Consider the following 13,408-nt stretch of genomic DNA (forward strand, 5'->3'; position numbering starts at 1 on the left):
TGTGTGCTGAACACACAGAAACACATGCAGATAATGAAATTACTGGGAGTTACAGTCTCCAAATAAAATCAACACATGCAAGCAGATTGATGGAATAGTACACATGATTTCCCCATCTCCTTTTTAAAAAACATTATTTTTCTTTATCTTCATGGTACAGAAGATAAATATTCAGAAAGCAATAGTTACAACAGTAAACAAAAAGTAACTTGTCCTGATGGAATTTCAGACTTTCAGCATGTCATGTGTTAAAGTTTCATTTCATTATTCTAAAACAGGCATCCCCAAACTCGGCCCTCCAGATGTTTTGGGACTACAATTCCCAGCATCCCAGACCACTGGTCCTGTTAGCTAGGGATGATGGGAGCTGTAGTCCCAAAACATCTGGAGCGCCGAGTTTGGGGATGCCTGTTCTAAAAGACCACGATACATTTCCCCATGAGTGCTGGGTGGATTCCTGCAACAGTTTTAACAATTTATATATTCAACAAACATTTGCCACGTGTTATAAAAGGAATATGGATTGTGTTCCCCCACCTTCTTGATTTCCCCTGGCAAACAAAAGTTAAGATACTTAAATTGTGGTGCCCAGAATTGAACACAGTATTCTGGGTGGGGTCTGACCAAGGCAGAATAAAGTGGTACTATTCCTGCCATTGATCTGATTCTGCCTTCTGCCACATTGGCCTCCGCTCCCCGTTTGGTGTCATCTGCAAATGTGATGAGCATCCCCTTCAGTTCCTTCATCCAAGACATTTATAAAGAACTTGAACAACAACAGGCCCAGGACAGAACCCTGCAGCACCCCTCTGGTCACTTTTCCCCAGGATGATGAGGAACCATGAAAGAGTCCTCTTTGGGATTGGTCAGTCAAATCCACCTAACAGTTACCAAGTTCAGCCTCATTTTACCAGCTTCCTCACAGAAATATCAAGGGAGACTTTGTCAAAAACCTTACTGAAATTAAGATGCACTATTACCACAGCAGTCCCCTGAGAAACAATCTGTAACTCCATCCAAAAAAAGAAAAAGAAAAAAGAGAGATTTCTCTAGCTTGACTTGTTTTTGAGAAAGCCATGAAGGGTACATATTTTTTTTAAATGCTAATATTAAGAAGGATATTGACAAGCTGGAACAAGTGCAAAAGAAGGCGACCAAGATGGTTTTGTTTTATTTATGCATTTATTTGACTTCTATAGCGCCCTATAGCAGGAGTGCCAACTTGAATAAAATATAGGAGGGGTTTAGCAAGCCCCGCTTCGGTTAAACAGTCACAGGATGCGGTGCAAGCATGCCATTTGAATGGCTATTCCTATGAACTGGGGGGTGGCCCCCTCACATATCTTATTGGGGGGCAAAGAGCCCTCAGACTCTAAGAGTTGGCTCTTATTCTCTTTACCCACAGGTCTCAGGACGGTTACAACATAAAACCACACAATGAAAACACAAAACACCCCCCAAAAAACCTGTAACCCCCACCTCCCCACCACATTGTAAAAGGGCATTAGATGTCCATCAGCCAAAGGCCTGGTTAAGGAGATGAGTTTTTCCCTGGCACTGAAAGATGTATAATGAAGGGTTTTGGGAAGTTTGTATGAATTTTTTGATGTGAACTGAGATTGCAGCTCTGACTGAAGCTCTTTGCACATTCCCCACACTGATATGGTTTCTCCCCTGTATGAAGAGGAGATGAGTTTTTCCCTGGCACTGAAAGATGTATAATGAAGGGTTTTGGGAACTTTGTATGAATTCTTTGATGGGAACTGAGATTGCAGCTCCTACTGAAGCTCTTTCCACATTCCCCACACTGATATGGTTTCTCCCCTGTATGAATTCTCTGATGGCGAGTGAGACTGGCGCTCTGACTGAAGCTTTTTCCACATTCCACACACTGATATGGTTTCTCCCCTGTATGAATTCTTTGATGGGAAGTGAGAGAGGAGCTCTTCCTGAAGCTCTTTCCACATTCCACACACTGATAGCGTTTCTCCCCTGTATGAATTCTTTGATGGTAAGTGAGACTGGCGCTCTGACTGAAGGTCTTTCCACATTCCACACACTGATAGGGTTTCTCCCCTCTATGAATTCTTTGATGGAAAGTGAGACTGGTGCTCTGACTGAAGCTTTTTCCACATTCCACACACTGATAGGGTTTCTCCCCTGTATGAATTCTTTGATGGGAAGTGAGATTGTGGCTGTGAGTGAAGCTCTTTCCACATTCCACACACTGATAGGGTTTCTCCCCTGTATGAATTCTTTGATGGGAACTGAGAGAGGAGCTCTGACTGAAGCTCTTTCCACATTCCACACACTGATATGGTTTCTCCCCTGTATGAATTCTTTGATGGGAACTGAGAGAGAAGCTCTGACTGAAGCTCTTTCCACATTCCACACACTGATAGGGTTTCTCTCCTGTATGAATTCTCTGATGCTTAGTGAGATTGCCCTTTTGACTGAAGCTCTTTCCACATTCCACACACTGATAGGGCTTCTCCCCTGTATGAATTCTCTGATGGGAAGTGAGATGGTGGTTGAAACTGAAGCTCTTTCCACATCCAAAGCACTGATATGCTTTCTTCCCAATGGGATTTCTTTGATGGGAAGTGGAAAAGGAACTTTTCCCACATTCAATATATTTATTCAGCTTCTCCATTGTGGGGATTTTGTCATGGTCACCCATGTTCTTAATTTCCAGTCCATCTCTATCTACAATGAAGAGAAATGGATTAGCGCCTCAGGGAAAAATTAAGGAAGAATACTTGTTAACTCTGGTAATAGAGGAATAACACTAGTGGGTTAGATGGATGGTTTTCTGATGGGTTGGGTGCATTAATTAACGGGGATCAACCGACATCCTTAGGGGAACCTGTGATTCGATAAGCCTGGCTCTTCTCTCGAATGGATTTTGTTTGGCTCCATCATGGCATCCCTCCATTTCCAATGTCAGTCTTCTCTTTGGACAACCAAAGACTGACGGGAGGAAAAACAAAAACTGAAAACCTGACAGAAGCTACTTCAACTTCCCTAACAACTCTGAAGTTTACAGTCAAAAGGGTCTGGGGAGTTCAGACCAGCTGATCCTTGTTTAATATGCTGCAACTGGAGGAAGAACATTCACAGAAAAAACAGTAATTTACTATTCAAGGGTTTTTTTTTGGGGGGGGGATATTGTAATATTGTTGTAGGGTAGGATATTGTTGTAGGGGGCGCTGTTGAGGTCTGTGAAAATATATGAGGTTCGTCACATATGGAGTTTTGAATTTAAAAACTGATATTATGATTCCACTAGGAGCCTTACCAAGAGAGGCCATGATCCCACAATTCTCCTCCATGACGTCCTTATGCAGAGCTCTCTGGTCAGGATCCAGCAAATCCCACTCCTCATCCGTGAAACAAACAGCAACATCTTCGAAGCACACTGGAACCTAGAGAAGAAGGGAAATGTCCTCCTCTGAGACAACACTGTTGTTCACCACCACTCCTTGAGCTAGGACATTGTTCCACCCCTCGGCCTCTGTCCCCACAAGGCAGCTTCCCCTGACCTGATCTGGTTCCACAGCCGCTGCTTCTCTTCTGTCCCCATTCAGAGATGGTTGAAGAGGTCTAGCCAGTATCACTGTGTCACCTGCAAGAGAAAAAAGGTAAGGGGGAGGCCCAGAGTGCCTTCCTGTCTCACAGGTAAATCAGTGCATCTCAAACTACAGAGGGGCCTTTGAGAAAGTCTCGCCTGCTTAGTGCATTTGGATATTTGGGTGCATTAGAGATGTTATGTGTGAAAAAATATATCTTCCCTCCTCTGATGAGTTGGAAAACCAACAGAATGAGACTAAACAGAGAAAAAAATCCTCCCTCCTTACCCAGTGGCCCCTCTCTGGTGTCCAACGGAGGCCTCTCTGCCTCAGAAGAAATCTGGTCCATTTCTACAAAGAGATCCTTTCCCTGAAAAAGAAACAAGGATTCAAAAGAGAGAATGGGGAGAAGGATTAAAAAATGACTGTCAGAGAGAATTCCGGCTGATCGCGGGAGCGAAGACAAGCGGGATTTCTCTCTGGAGAGGGAATCCAGCTCTTGGGAGGAAAAGGGGGGTGCTGCAAGGGCGCCGCAGCCCCCCAAAACACCCCTGGAAGGAGATCCAGGGGGCAGGATCCCGGCACGGCCGTTTTGTGATTCCCCCGGCCGCCAGGTAACCTCCTTTGGAGGCGATGAAAGCAGCGGGGTAGAAAGGCAGGCAGTGGGAAGCCATTACTATCCTCCAGGAGCGAAGCCTCGAGTTTGTGCTTGTGCGCAGAAGCCATCGGCTCTCAAACACTAAGAATTCGAATTTAAAAGGACTTAAAAGGATTAAAAAATCAAAATAACAATTGGAGACAATTCGATGAGGATGAGGTGGGAAAAAGGAGGTCAGCCTCGTCTGGAATTCTAAGTAGACACAGGAGGGATTCACAGAATGGGACAAAACTGTCAGTTAATTCAAACGGATTTTACTTTGGCGATTAGAAATCTTTTTTATGGACCTTTAATTAACGCTAAGAAGGATGAGGAATTAAAAAAGCCTTTTTTTAGACAGTCTTTTTTGTGAAATTTCTGGGAACGTCGGAAATGGACCTCTGTACTTTCTACTTTCGATTACAAAAGATCTGCGTAACAGACAATTAGTGCCTCTAAGACCTTTGATGTATCTTCTATTTTTTTATGGTGGAGGGATGGATTAAGTGGCAAAGTTCTTAGAAGACAGAGGCTGTTCTCTTTCGTCATTTTTGTTATTTTTGTGACTATGGGACTTTGAGAGTGCTTCTCTTTTTCTTGGAGACTGTATTCCCCCCCTTTCTTGCTTGCTTCTATTTCTGTGACGCAGGAAAATAAGCAGCGCCATTTTAATTCTCAGAAAGGGAGAATTTCTTTCTCTTTCCGATATAAATAAAAACTTTAAGGACGTTGACTTGGGAGTGGATTAGTGGACTATATTTGGGTATTTGGACATTTTTGATTTTTTTCTTCCCCTTTTCCCCCCTTCCCTTTCGTGGATTATAAAGTCTGCTTCCTTTGCTAAGTTTTTGTCTTTTGTTTCTTCTTAGAGGCTTGTTTTTGGAGTTTGGGATTTCTCTTTATAATTTTTTTTTTGTGGATATTTTGTCGGGAAATTGGGAATAGCCAAACAAGTGGCAAGAAGGCTATTGTAATAAGTGGATATTTTAACTCCCTGGCTGTTGGAGCGTGGATTGGATTAGCCATACAAGTGGCAAGAAGCTAATATTTAATATTAGGAATGTCTCATACTCAAAAAAAAAAGCGAAGGGGCGACACCAGTAGAAAGAAAAAGTTCAAGGCAAGAGTCAGAATTAAAAGGGGAAATAGTAAAGATGTTTGCAGAAATTAAATCAGAAATTTTAAAAAGTGAGAAAAATTTAGAGACAAAATTAGAACAGTTGGACAAAAAAACAGATGTCACAGTTAAAAAAATAGACTTAACAGTTAATGAACTAAAAGGACAAATGAAAGATATGTCCAAGAAATACCAGGAACATGGAAAGAAGCCTATATCACTTTTATTCCAAAACAAGATTCTGACCTGACTCAAGTTAAAAATTATAGGCCAATTTCATTGTTAAATAAGGATTATAAATTGTTTGCAAGTATATTAGCAAATAGGATGAAAAAGATAGTGAAGGAAATGATACATAAGGACCAAGCAGGTTTTCTTCCTGGTAGGCAGATGAAAGACAACATTAAAAGGAGTAAAAGTATCTGAAAATTGAAACTAACTTTGGATTGCTTTGAAACTGTGTTCAAAAGAGGACATTACTGATTAATATAAATAGAAACTGTTTCCCCCTAGTGGAAGCCTTTGAAACTGGTTGTTTTACAAGAGCTGGGCTAGGGGAATTTCCAGCGGCAAGAGAAAAAACTGTGAGACTCTGGGACTGACCTTGAATCTTTAAGTGTTATGGCAAATGGAAAGGAAAAAACAGATCAGCAAACTGTAGAAAAAACATTAAGGTCTGGGAGGACTTTGCAGCAACCCAGGAGAGGCTCAACACCAGCCCTACCTGCTTCTTCTGCGGCTGCTTCTGTATCAGTTCATTTAAAATCAAGAGGAATGCCGACAGAAGAAGCTTTGGCGATTGCATTAAATAAGATAAATGATTCACTGGAACAGCTTAACAAGAAAACAGACGCGATAAATGTGAAAGTGGATGCCGCAACTACTAAAATTGACTTAAATACAGAAAGTATAAATAATTTGGGACAAAAGGTGAATACCAATACAGAAACCATCCAGAAATTGATACAGGAATCTATTCTGATACGGCAGACTGCGGAAGAAGCCAGGGAGAAAGCCGCTGCTGCTGAATGCAAAGTAACAGAACTTGAGAGAGAGAGAGTCCCATCCTCACAGAGGCAACTCGAGGAACATAAGTTGACGCTTGCTATGATTGAACTTAAAGAAAAACAGACGAATTTGAGGATCAGAGCCCTACCTGAATTTGAGAAGGAAAGTTTGACAGATTTTCTCACACAGGAACTCGCTGACTTTTGGGACTTGGACTTGGGCCAAGAAGAGTTTAGAATTGTGAAGGCCTTCAGACTTGGAAGAGGAGGGGGAAAAGAGAAGAACAGAATAAGAGACTGCTTGATCACCCTTCGAACTAAAGAAGAGAGAGATAGAATATTGGGTTGGCATTATCAGAAGAACTTAGAAGTACAACAGTTAAGAGTGGGAACTTTTAAAGACGTCCCGAAATGGAATAAAATCATCTTTAGGTGGGAGTTCAAGGGGGGAAAAAAGGCAGATGAAGTTGATGGACTATATGGAACTGGCGGAAATGACTGGCAGAATCCGAGACCAGGGAGAAGAGTCGGTGGAAGAAGACTGGGAAAAGTTTAAAGATTATTTACGGAAATACTGTAAAATTAATGAATGTTAGAAAAATTTGGAATGAAGTTATATGGCTTTAGTAGAAATGTTATAAGGAATTAAGTATAAATAGATTAATAGAGTATTAAAGGAAAAAATAAGGCTAGAATGTGCTAAGATAATTATAGGATAGAAAACAGAGGAAGATGGAAAGGAATTGCTGAAACAATTAGTAGAAGTGGAATACAAAAAGGGAGGTGTGAGGAGGTCGCGGAAATAAGTGAATGAAAGATAAGATATTGAAATTATTTGATGTGTTTTAAATTGTTTTTGTTTTGTTTTGTTAGTTTAATGTTAGTGTTTTGTTAGTGTTATGTAGTGTGTGTGTTTTGTTTGTATTGTATTGTATGGTTTTTCTTTTTTGTAGTGTTTAAATTGTTGGAAAAGGCAATAAATATTATTTTTTTTAAAAAAAGAAAGACAACATATATAATAAATATAAACAAGCGATGTTAACGTTTGTGGATGCTGAGAAGGCCTTTGACGATATTTCATGGGAATTTATGTTGAAAAACTTTGAATTTATGGATATGGGTCAATCTTTCCTTAATAGTATAAGGGCGATATATACTGATCAAAGAGCGAAATTAATAGTTAATAATGTAACAACAGAAAATATTGTAATAACTAAAGGCACGAGACAAGGGTGTCCTCTTTCACCGTTGTTATTCATTTCGGTTCTGGAGGTCTTTCTAAGATCAGTAAGAAGTAATGAGCTAATAAAGGGAGTGACAGTTGGTCAAAATGAATATAAAGTAAAGGCCTTTGCCCATGACTTGGTCATAACAGTGGAAGATCCCACAAGTAGTGTTAAAGAGGTGTTAGAAGAAATAGAACAGTTTGGTCAGGTTGCGGGTTTTAAATTAAATAAGAAAAAGACAAAAATAATTGCGAAAAATATGGATCAAGAAATAATTGAAAAAATGCAGCAACAAATAGGGATAGAGGTGGTTAAGAAAGTTAAATATTTGGGGATTTTGTTAACCCCTAGGAGTATTGATCTGTTTCAAAATAATTACATACCAATATGGAATAAAATTAAGAGAGATCTAGAGGTGTGGGGGAGAATGAAGTTATCATTTTGGGGAAGAATTGCAACGATAAAGATGAGTGTGTTACCGAAAATGTTATTTCTGTTTCAGACTATTCCAATAATCAAAGGGGCGGCAATATTTAAGGAGTGGCAAAGAATGATTTCAAGGTATATCTGGCAGGGTAAGAAGCCGAGAATAAAATTTAAGTTACTAACAGATGCAAAAGATAGAGGAGGCTTTGCCCTGCCAGACTTGAAATTATATTATGAAGCATCGTGTCTCTGTTGGTTGAAAGAATGGATAAAATTAGAGAACACAGAATTGTTAGATTTGGAAGAATTTGATAACATTCGGTTGGCACACATATCTATGGTATGACAAGAAACAAGTGCACAAGTGTTTCGAAAACCACATCATTCGAAGATCTCTCATAGAAGTCTGGGATAGGTATAAAAACCTACTGGAGTCAAAAATTCCACATTGGTTGTCTCCGTTGGAGGTGATGAGTGTGAAGAAGATCAATATGAGGGGGAGGTGGATAACATACGGGAGTTTAATAATGAAAGAAGGAAGTAAATGGAAATTGAAACCATATGTTGAAGTAAAAGAAAATGTAAATGATTGGTTGGATTATTTTCAGATTAATGAAATGTTTAAAAAAGATGTATTAGAAAGAGGTTTTACCGACAAGGAATCAAAATATCAATTGGAAGTATTGAATAATGACGTAAAAAAATTGTCTAAAATGTATAAATTATTATTGGAATGGTATACAAAGGACAAGGAGGTTAAATCGGTTATGATCCATTGGGCCAAAGATTTTGGATATAATATACAATTTAAAGACTGGGTTAAATTGTGGAATGAAGGACTGAAATTTACTGAGTGTACTATAATAAAGGAAAATGTGATGAAAATGATATATAGATGGTATGTAACACCAGTAAAATTAGCAAAAATGTATAAAGTAAGTAATAAATGTTGGAAGTGTAAAGAAAAAGAAGGAACATTTTACCATATGTGGTGGGAGTGTAAAAAAGTGAAATGCTTTTGGGAAAGGATATATAATGAGTTAAAAAAGATGTTGAAATATACATTTGTTAAGAAACCAGAAGCATTTCTATTAGGAATAATAGGAAATGAAATTAATAAGAAAGAATGGAAGTTATTTTTATACGCAGTAACGGCAGCAAGAATACTAATGGCCCAAAAATGGAAACAAGAAGAATTACCTATGATTGAAAAATGGAGAATGAAATTAATGGAATACGCAGAACTTGATAAATTAACAGGAAGGATCCAGAACCGACGAGACCAGAGATTCACTGAAGACTGGATTAAATTTACAGATTATATGAAAACTATATATGATGACCAGATAACATTTGTAAGCTTTCAGGAAGCTCTGTGAGAATGTATGGTAGAAATATTGTTTAAAAAATAAGGTAAATTAAGATATTATTGTAGTGCAATATTAGAATTATTAAATTAAGAAATGTGCAAGAAGTGATCAAGACGGAGAATTATCAAACATGTTGATGGAAGTAAAAAAAAAGGATGTTGGTGATAAATTGGATGTTTTGTTTTGTATAGTTTTATATTGGAAAACTAATAAAAATATATATTAAAAAATAAAAAATGAATGTCAGGGCCAACAGCTTTAAGGATGTCAGAACTCATTCCATGGATGCAGAAAAAGGATGGGCCAACAGCAGATCATTATGGGATGTTCTCTGTCCTGTTTGGAGCCCCTTGGGAGTATCCAGAGGAAAGTCTCTCTCACCTGCTTCCTCTCCTCTGCCTGACTCAGGAGGAAACCTTCGGCCAGTGCCACCGCCTGGGAACTGGTCTCCGCTCCACAGTCCCTCACCCAGCTCTCCATCTCCAGGGGAAGGACAGCCAGGAACTGCTCCAAGATCACCAGGTCCAACATCTCAGCTTTCGTGTGCCTTTCTGGCTTCAGCCACTGATGGTCAAGGTGGTAGAGTCGGCTGCAAACCTCTCGGGGTCCTTTGGCCTCCTGGCAGCAGAACTGCCTCAACTGCCGGCTCTGCACCTCTGAGCAGAGGGTGTCCTCCTCACCCAGGATCTTCTGCACAGAATTTTCCCAGAACCCCCCACTGCTCCCAGTTTGGATGGCATGGCCTCTTCCTGCTTCAGGGCCAGCTGAGTCTCGCTCACCCATCTGTGCTCTCAGGAAGCCTCTGAGAGATCGGAAGGAACCCTTTGGTCTTCTGCCAAGTTCTGTCTGTCTTAAGGAGAGGCACTAGCAAATCCTACAAAGCAAATACATTGTTCAGTTATGAAAGTTGTCTAATATCAGGAGAAGAAAAAGGTTCCCTGAGCAAGCATGGATGATTCTTGGAGGGAACCAGGTCTGGACTGCACCACAGCCCAAACCATGAGCTATTTTATTTATTTAAATTTCTATAACACTTTATATTTTAGAGATAAATCTCAAAGCGGTTTACAGCATATTAAATCTGTGGGGATAATTGGGGAGTTAGAAGAAGATATATTATTGAATGATATCCTTCCTAAAATGCACTAGCAAGTTCCATATTCTAGCAGGGTTCCATACATCCCCCTTTTTTAGATTACGCAGCGATCAGCTTGTTGCTGACTCATCTGAGTCTTAGTATTAAAAATTCCTTCTTGGTAAAATCCCTCCCAATCCCTTTTAAACGAATAAGCACAATAATCTGATTCACGTTAATATAAAAGTAGTTTACTCACAGATTCGTACACGTTCACAGACAGGCAGGTTGTTACATAACAACTAGAACTATTCCATAAAGATGTTAGTCCCAAATGACTCCCACTAAGGAGTCACTTCCCCAAACACACAGCAACATACAAAATGGAGAACACACACTGATCAGAACATGGAGGCCGTGTGCTCCTCCATGCTAGTACAACAGACTGCACCCTCTTCAAGTCTGTCTCAGCTCAGGAGGAAACAGGAAGTCTTCTCCTGAGTGGGAGAAAACATCCCCTAATGTGTCCACTGTAGGAATGTTGTACTTGACTGCAGTTTCACATCCCACAAAATCAATAAAACAGAAATAAAACAATCAGAAGAAAGTCAAATATATAGTCTATAGTCAAAGCAACATAACAGAAAACAAATATTCTCTTAAAGATATCAAAATAAAACATTACAAAGGAGGTCAACTACAGAATACATATTTAACACAGTAGGGCTGGGTGAGTCTGGGCTTCACCCCCTAGGTCAGGTGGAAAGGGCCTTTTTAAAAAGGAGAAGAAAGAAGAGGAGGAGGAAGAGGAGGAGGAGGAAGAAGAAAGAGGAGGAGGAGGAAGAAGCAGCCTCTAGGTTCCTCTAGCTCTAGCCTCTAGCTCTCCTAGAAGAAAGATTGCAATGCAAAATGTGGAGGTAACTGAAGGGATTTCTGGGAGATGAATCAGCCTGGTTTCTCCTGTCTTCCAGTCACTGCATGAAGTCAGACCTGACTGACAAGGGAGTCATTTGTATCTTGTGAAAAATGGATGCTTGGCTCTAGTGGGGGTCCTCATTCGGGGGTCCTCAGGAGTTGCTCTCCCCCCACCCCACTCCCCTGCTTCTGTCTCCTTTTATTGCACTTGGACTCTCTGCCACTCTCAAGACAAGACTCCTGGGGTGGGGCCCCTTTTTCTTTGCTCTGAGGGCCAGGTATGTATCTGGCCAACCCCCGAGGGTCATGTGGACAGGGCCAAAGACATCTCCCTTGAAATTTAGGAGTGTAATTTAGTATTATTATTCTATTAGATAGCTTAACACACACACAGCCATTGATGCCCAGGTCCCTGGAGACTCAGTGAGTAGCAGCGCCCATTTCCAGCAACCATCCCTTTGGGAGAGAGAGGATGTGGTCCTGGGATGCCCTGCTCTGGGTGCGAGGGGATGGCTGCCGTGGCCTCCGTGGGGAGCTGCCCTGGGAGACACTGGGAAACTGGTCCCCAATGCAGCAGCCAGACTCTGGGCTGGGATCCCTCTCTTTATTCCTGGCCTTCCTCTACCACATTTTTTTTTTGGGGGGGGCTAGTCCACCTCCTCGTCCAGCTTAGCAAAACCATTTGCAGATGTTTCCTCCGTTGTGCAATGAGGCTGAGCGACGTCGCACAGAGTTAAAGTCCCAGGGACCCCTTTGTTTAAAGAAGGGAGATTTCGTGGCAGTCAGGGATCCTCTGATCTGCAGGAATGAGAGCATTGCAGACCTGGCCCCTCCCTGGCAGGACCCTCTCCTCCCTGACTTGGGGTTCCCCCCCCCCCCCGCAGGAGCAGATCAGGCCCCCCAGGCCCCCTCCCCTGCTGCAACCCTGGGACCCCCACCAGATCCCAGAGAGAGAGGAGACTCACCAGATCCCAGGAGAGACACCAAAGCAGGAAAGGACTGGGGAGGGAGGGGCCTTGGCTCTGGAGGACCTGGCCCCCCCTTGCTTCCTGGCCTCTCTAGGAAGACAGCTCGGTTCCCTTTAACCCTTGCCAAGCCCAGCGTGCCCATCTCTCCCCTCCGCCTTTTCTTTCCCACTTCCAGAGATGCTTTTTGGGGGACGCCCCCCCCCACTTTCCTTTCCTTCTAGCGCAGTGATGGCGAACCTTTTAGGAACCGAGTCCCCAAACTGCAACCCCAAACCCATTGATTTTATCGCAAAGTGTCAACACGGCAATTTAACCTGCATATCTCATTTTTCCTGTGTTTTCACGTTTCTTCTTTATGACTGCTGTTGTAATAAATAATCCTTCATAAAAGTTATTGCATGACATTCCTCATTAAATTTTATTTCCATTGATAGATGATTTTATGGTATAACTCAGTGGTTTTTTTCTAAAAAAAATGTTTAGGGTACTCTCATTTTGACTCAAGAAAATCACCACCGGGGAAAAATAAATACAGTTCAAATCTGGGAAAATAAATACAGTGAATTTCTTCTCCTATTAAATTCACAAAATGTTTATGGGTATGCGTCCCCCTGCGTCCCCACAGAAAAGAAGCACTGGTATTACTCCAAAACAAAGTGGTGTCATGAGCCATCAAACCTCGGAAATACACTGAGGGGGGAAAGTATTTGATCCCCTCCTAAATTTGCCCGTTCGCCCTCTGACGAAGAAATGACCAGTCCATAATTTTAATGGTAGGTCAGAGGGCAAACGGGCAAATTTAGCAGGGGATCAAATACTCCCCCCCCCCGTACATTTTGTCCGGAAGTTTCCACAATTTTGGCCGCTAGTGTACACTGGAGGGCTGTAAAAAGAGACCCTCTCCCAATTTTTAATATGAGACAATAATGCTTGTCTGTGTGCACACAAAGAAATTACTATAAATAAATAAACCCAGCCAGATGGGTGGTGGTGTAGCAAGTAGTCAGGCCAGTCAAATGACCACACAGCAACAGAAGAATTACAGACAGGGTTCTGTCTTGGGCCCGGTCTTATTCAACATCTTTATCAACGACTTGG

At 41.4% G+C, this 13,408-nt stretch overlaps 1 protein-coding gene and 2 pseudogenes across 1 annotated transcript; 1 reads left to right on the forward strand and 2 right to left on the reverse strand.

Moving 5' to 3' along the window:
• Positions 1 to 13,408, forward strand: part of LOC128412277 (zinc finger protein 420-like) — a 309,743-nt pseudogene that overhangs the window by 197,680 nt on the left and 98,655 nt on the right.
• The window catches only part of LOC128412188 (zinc finger protein 850-like), a 322,162-nt pseudogene that overhangs the window by 34,195 nt on the left and 274,559 nt on the right, over positions 1 to 13,408 (reverse strand).
• On the reverse strand, positions 1,664 to 9,826 carry LOC128412275 (zinc finger protein 501-like; the record flags this gene model as incomplete). The annotated part of the gene is made up of 2 exons (XM_053385184.1): positions 9,734 to 9,826; positions 1,664 to 2,706 (listed from the first exon to the last, which is right to left on the reverse strand). A coding segment is annotated over exon 2 (1,017 nt), but the record flags the coding sequence as incomplete, so codon positions are not given.

Source organism: Podarcis raffonei, chromosome 4, assembly GCF_027172205.1.
Source record: "Podarcis raffonei isolate rPodRaf1 chromosome 4, rPodRaf1.pri, whole genome shotgun sequence".
NCBI lineage: Eukaryota > Metazoa > Chordata > Lepidosauria > Squamata > Lacertidae > Podarcis > Podarcis raffonei.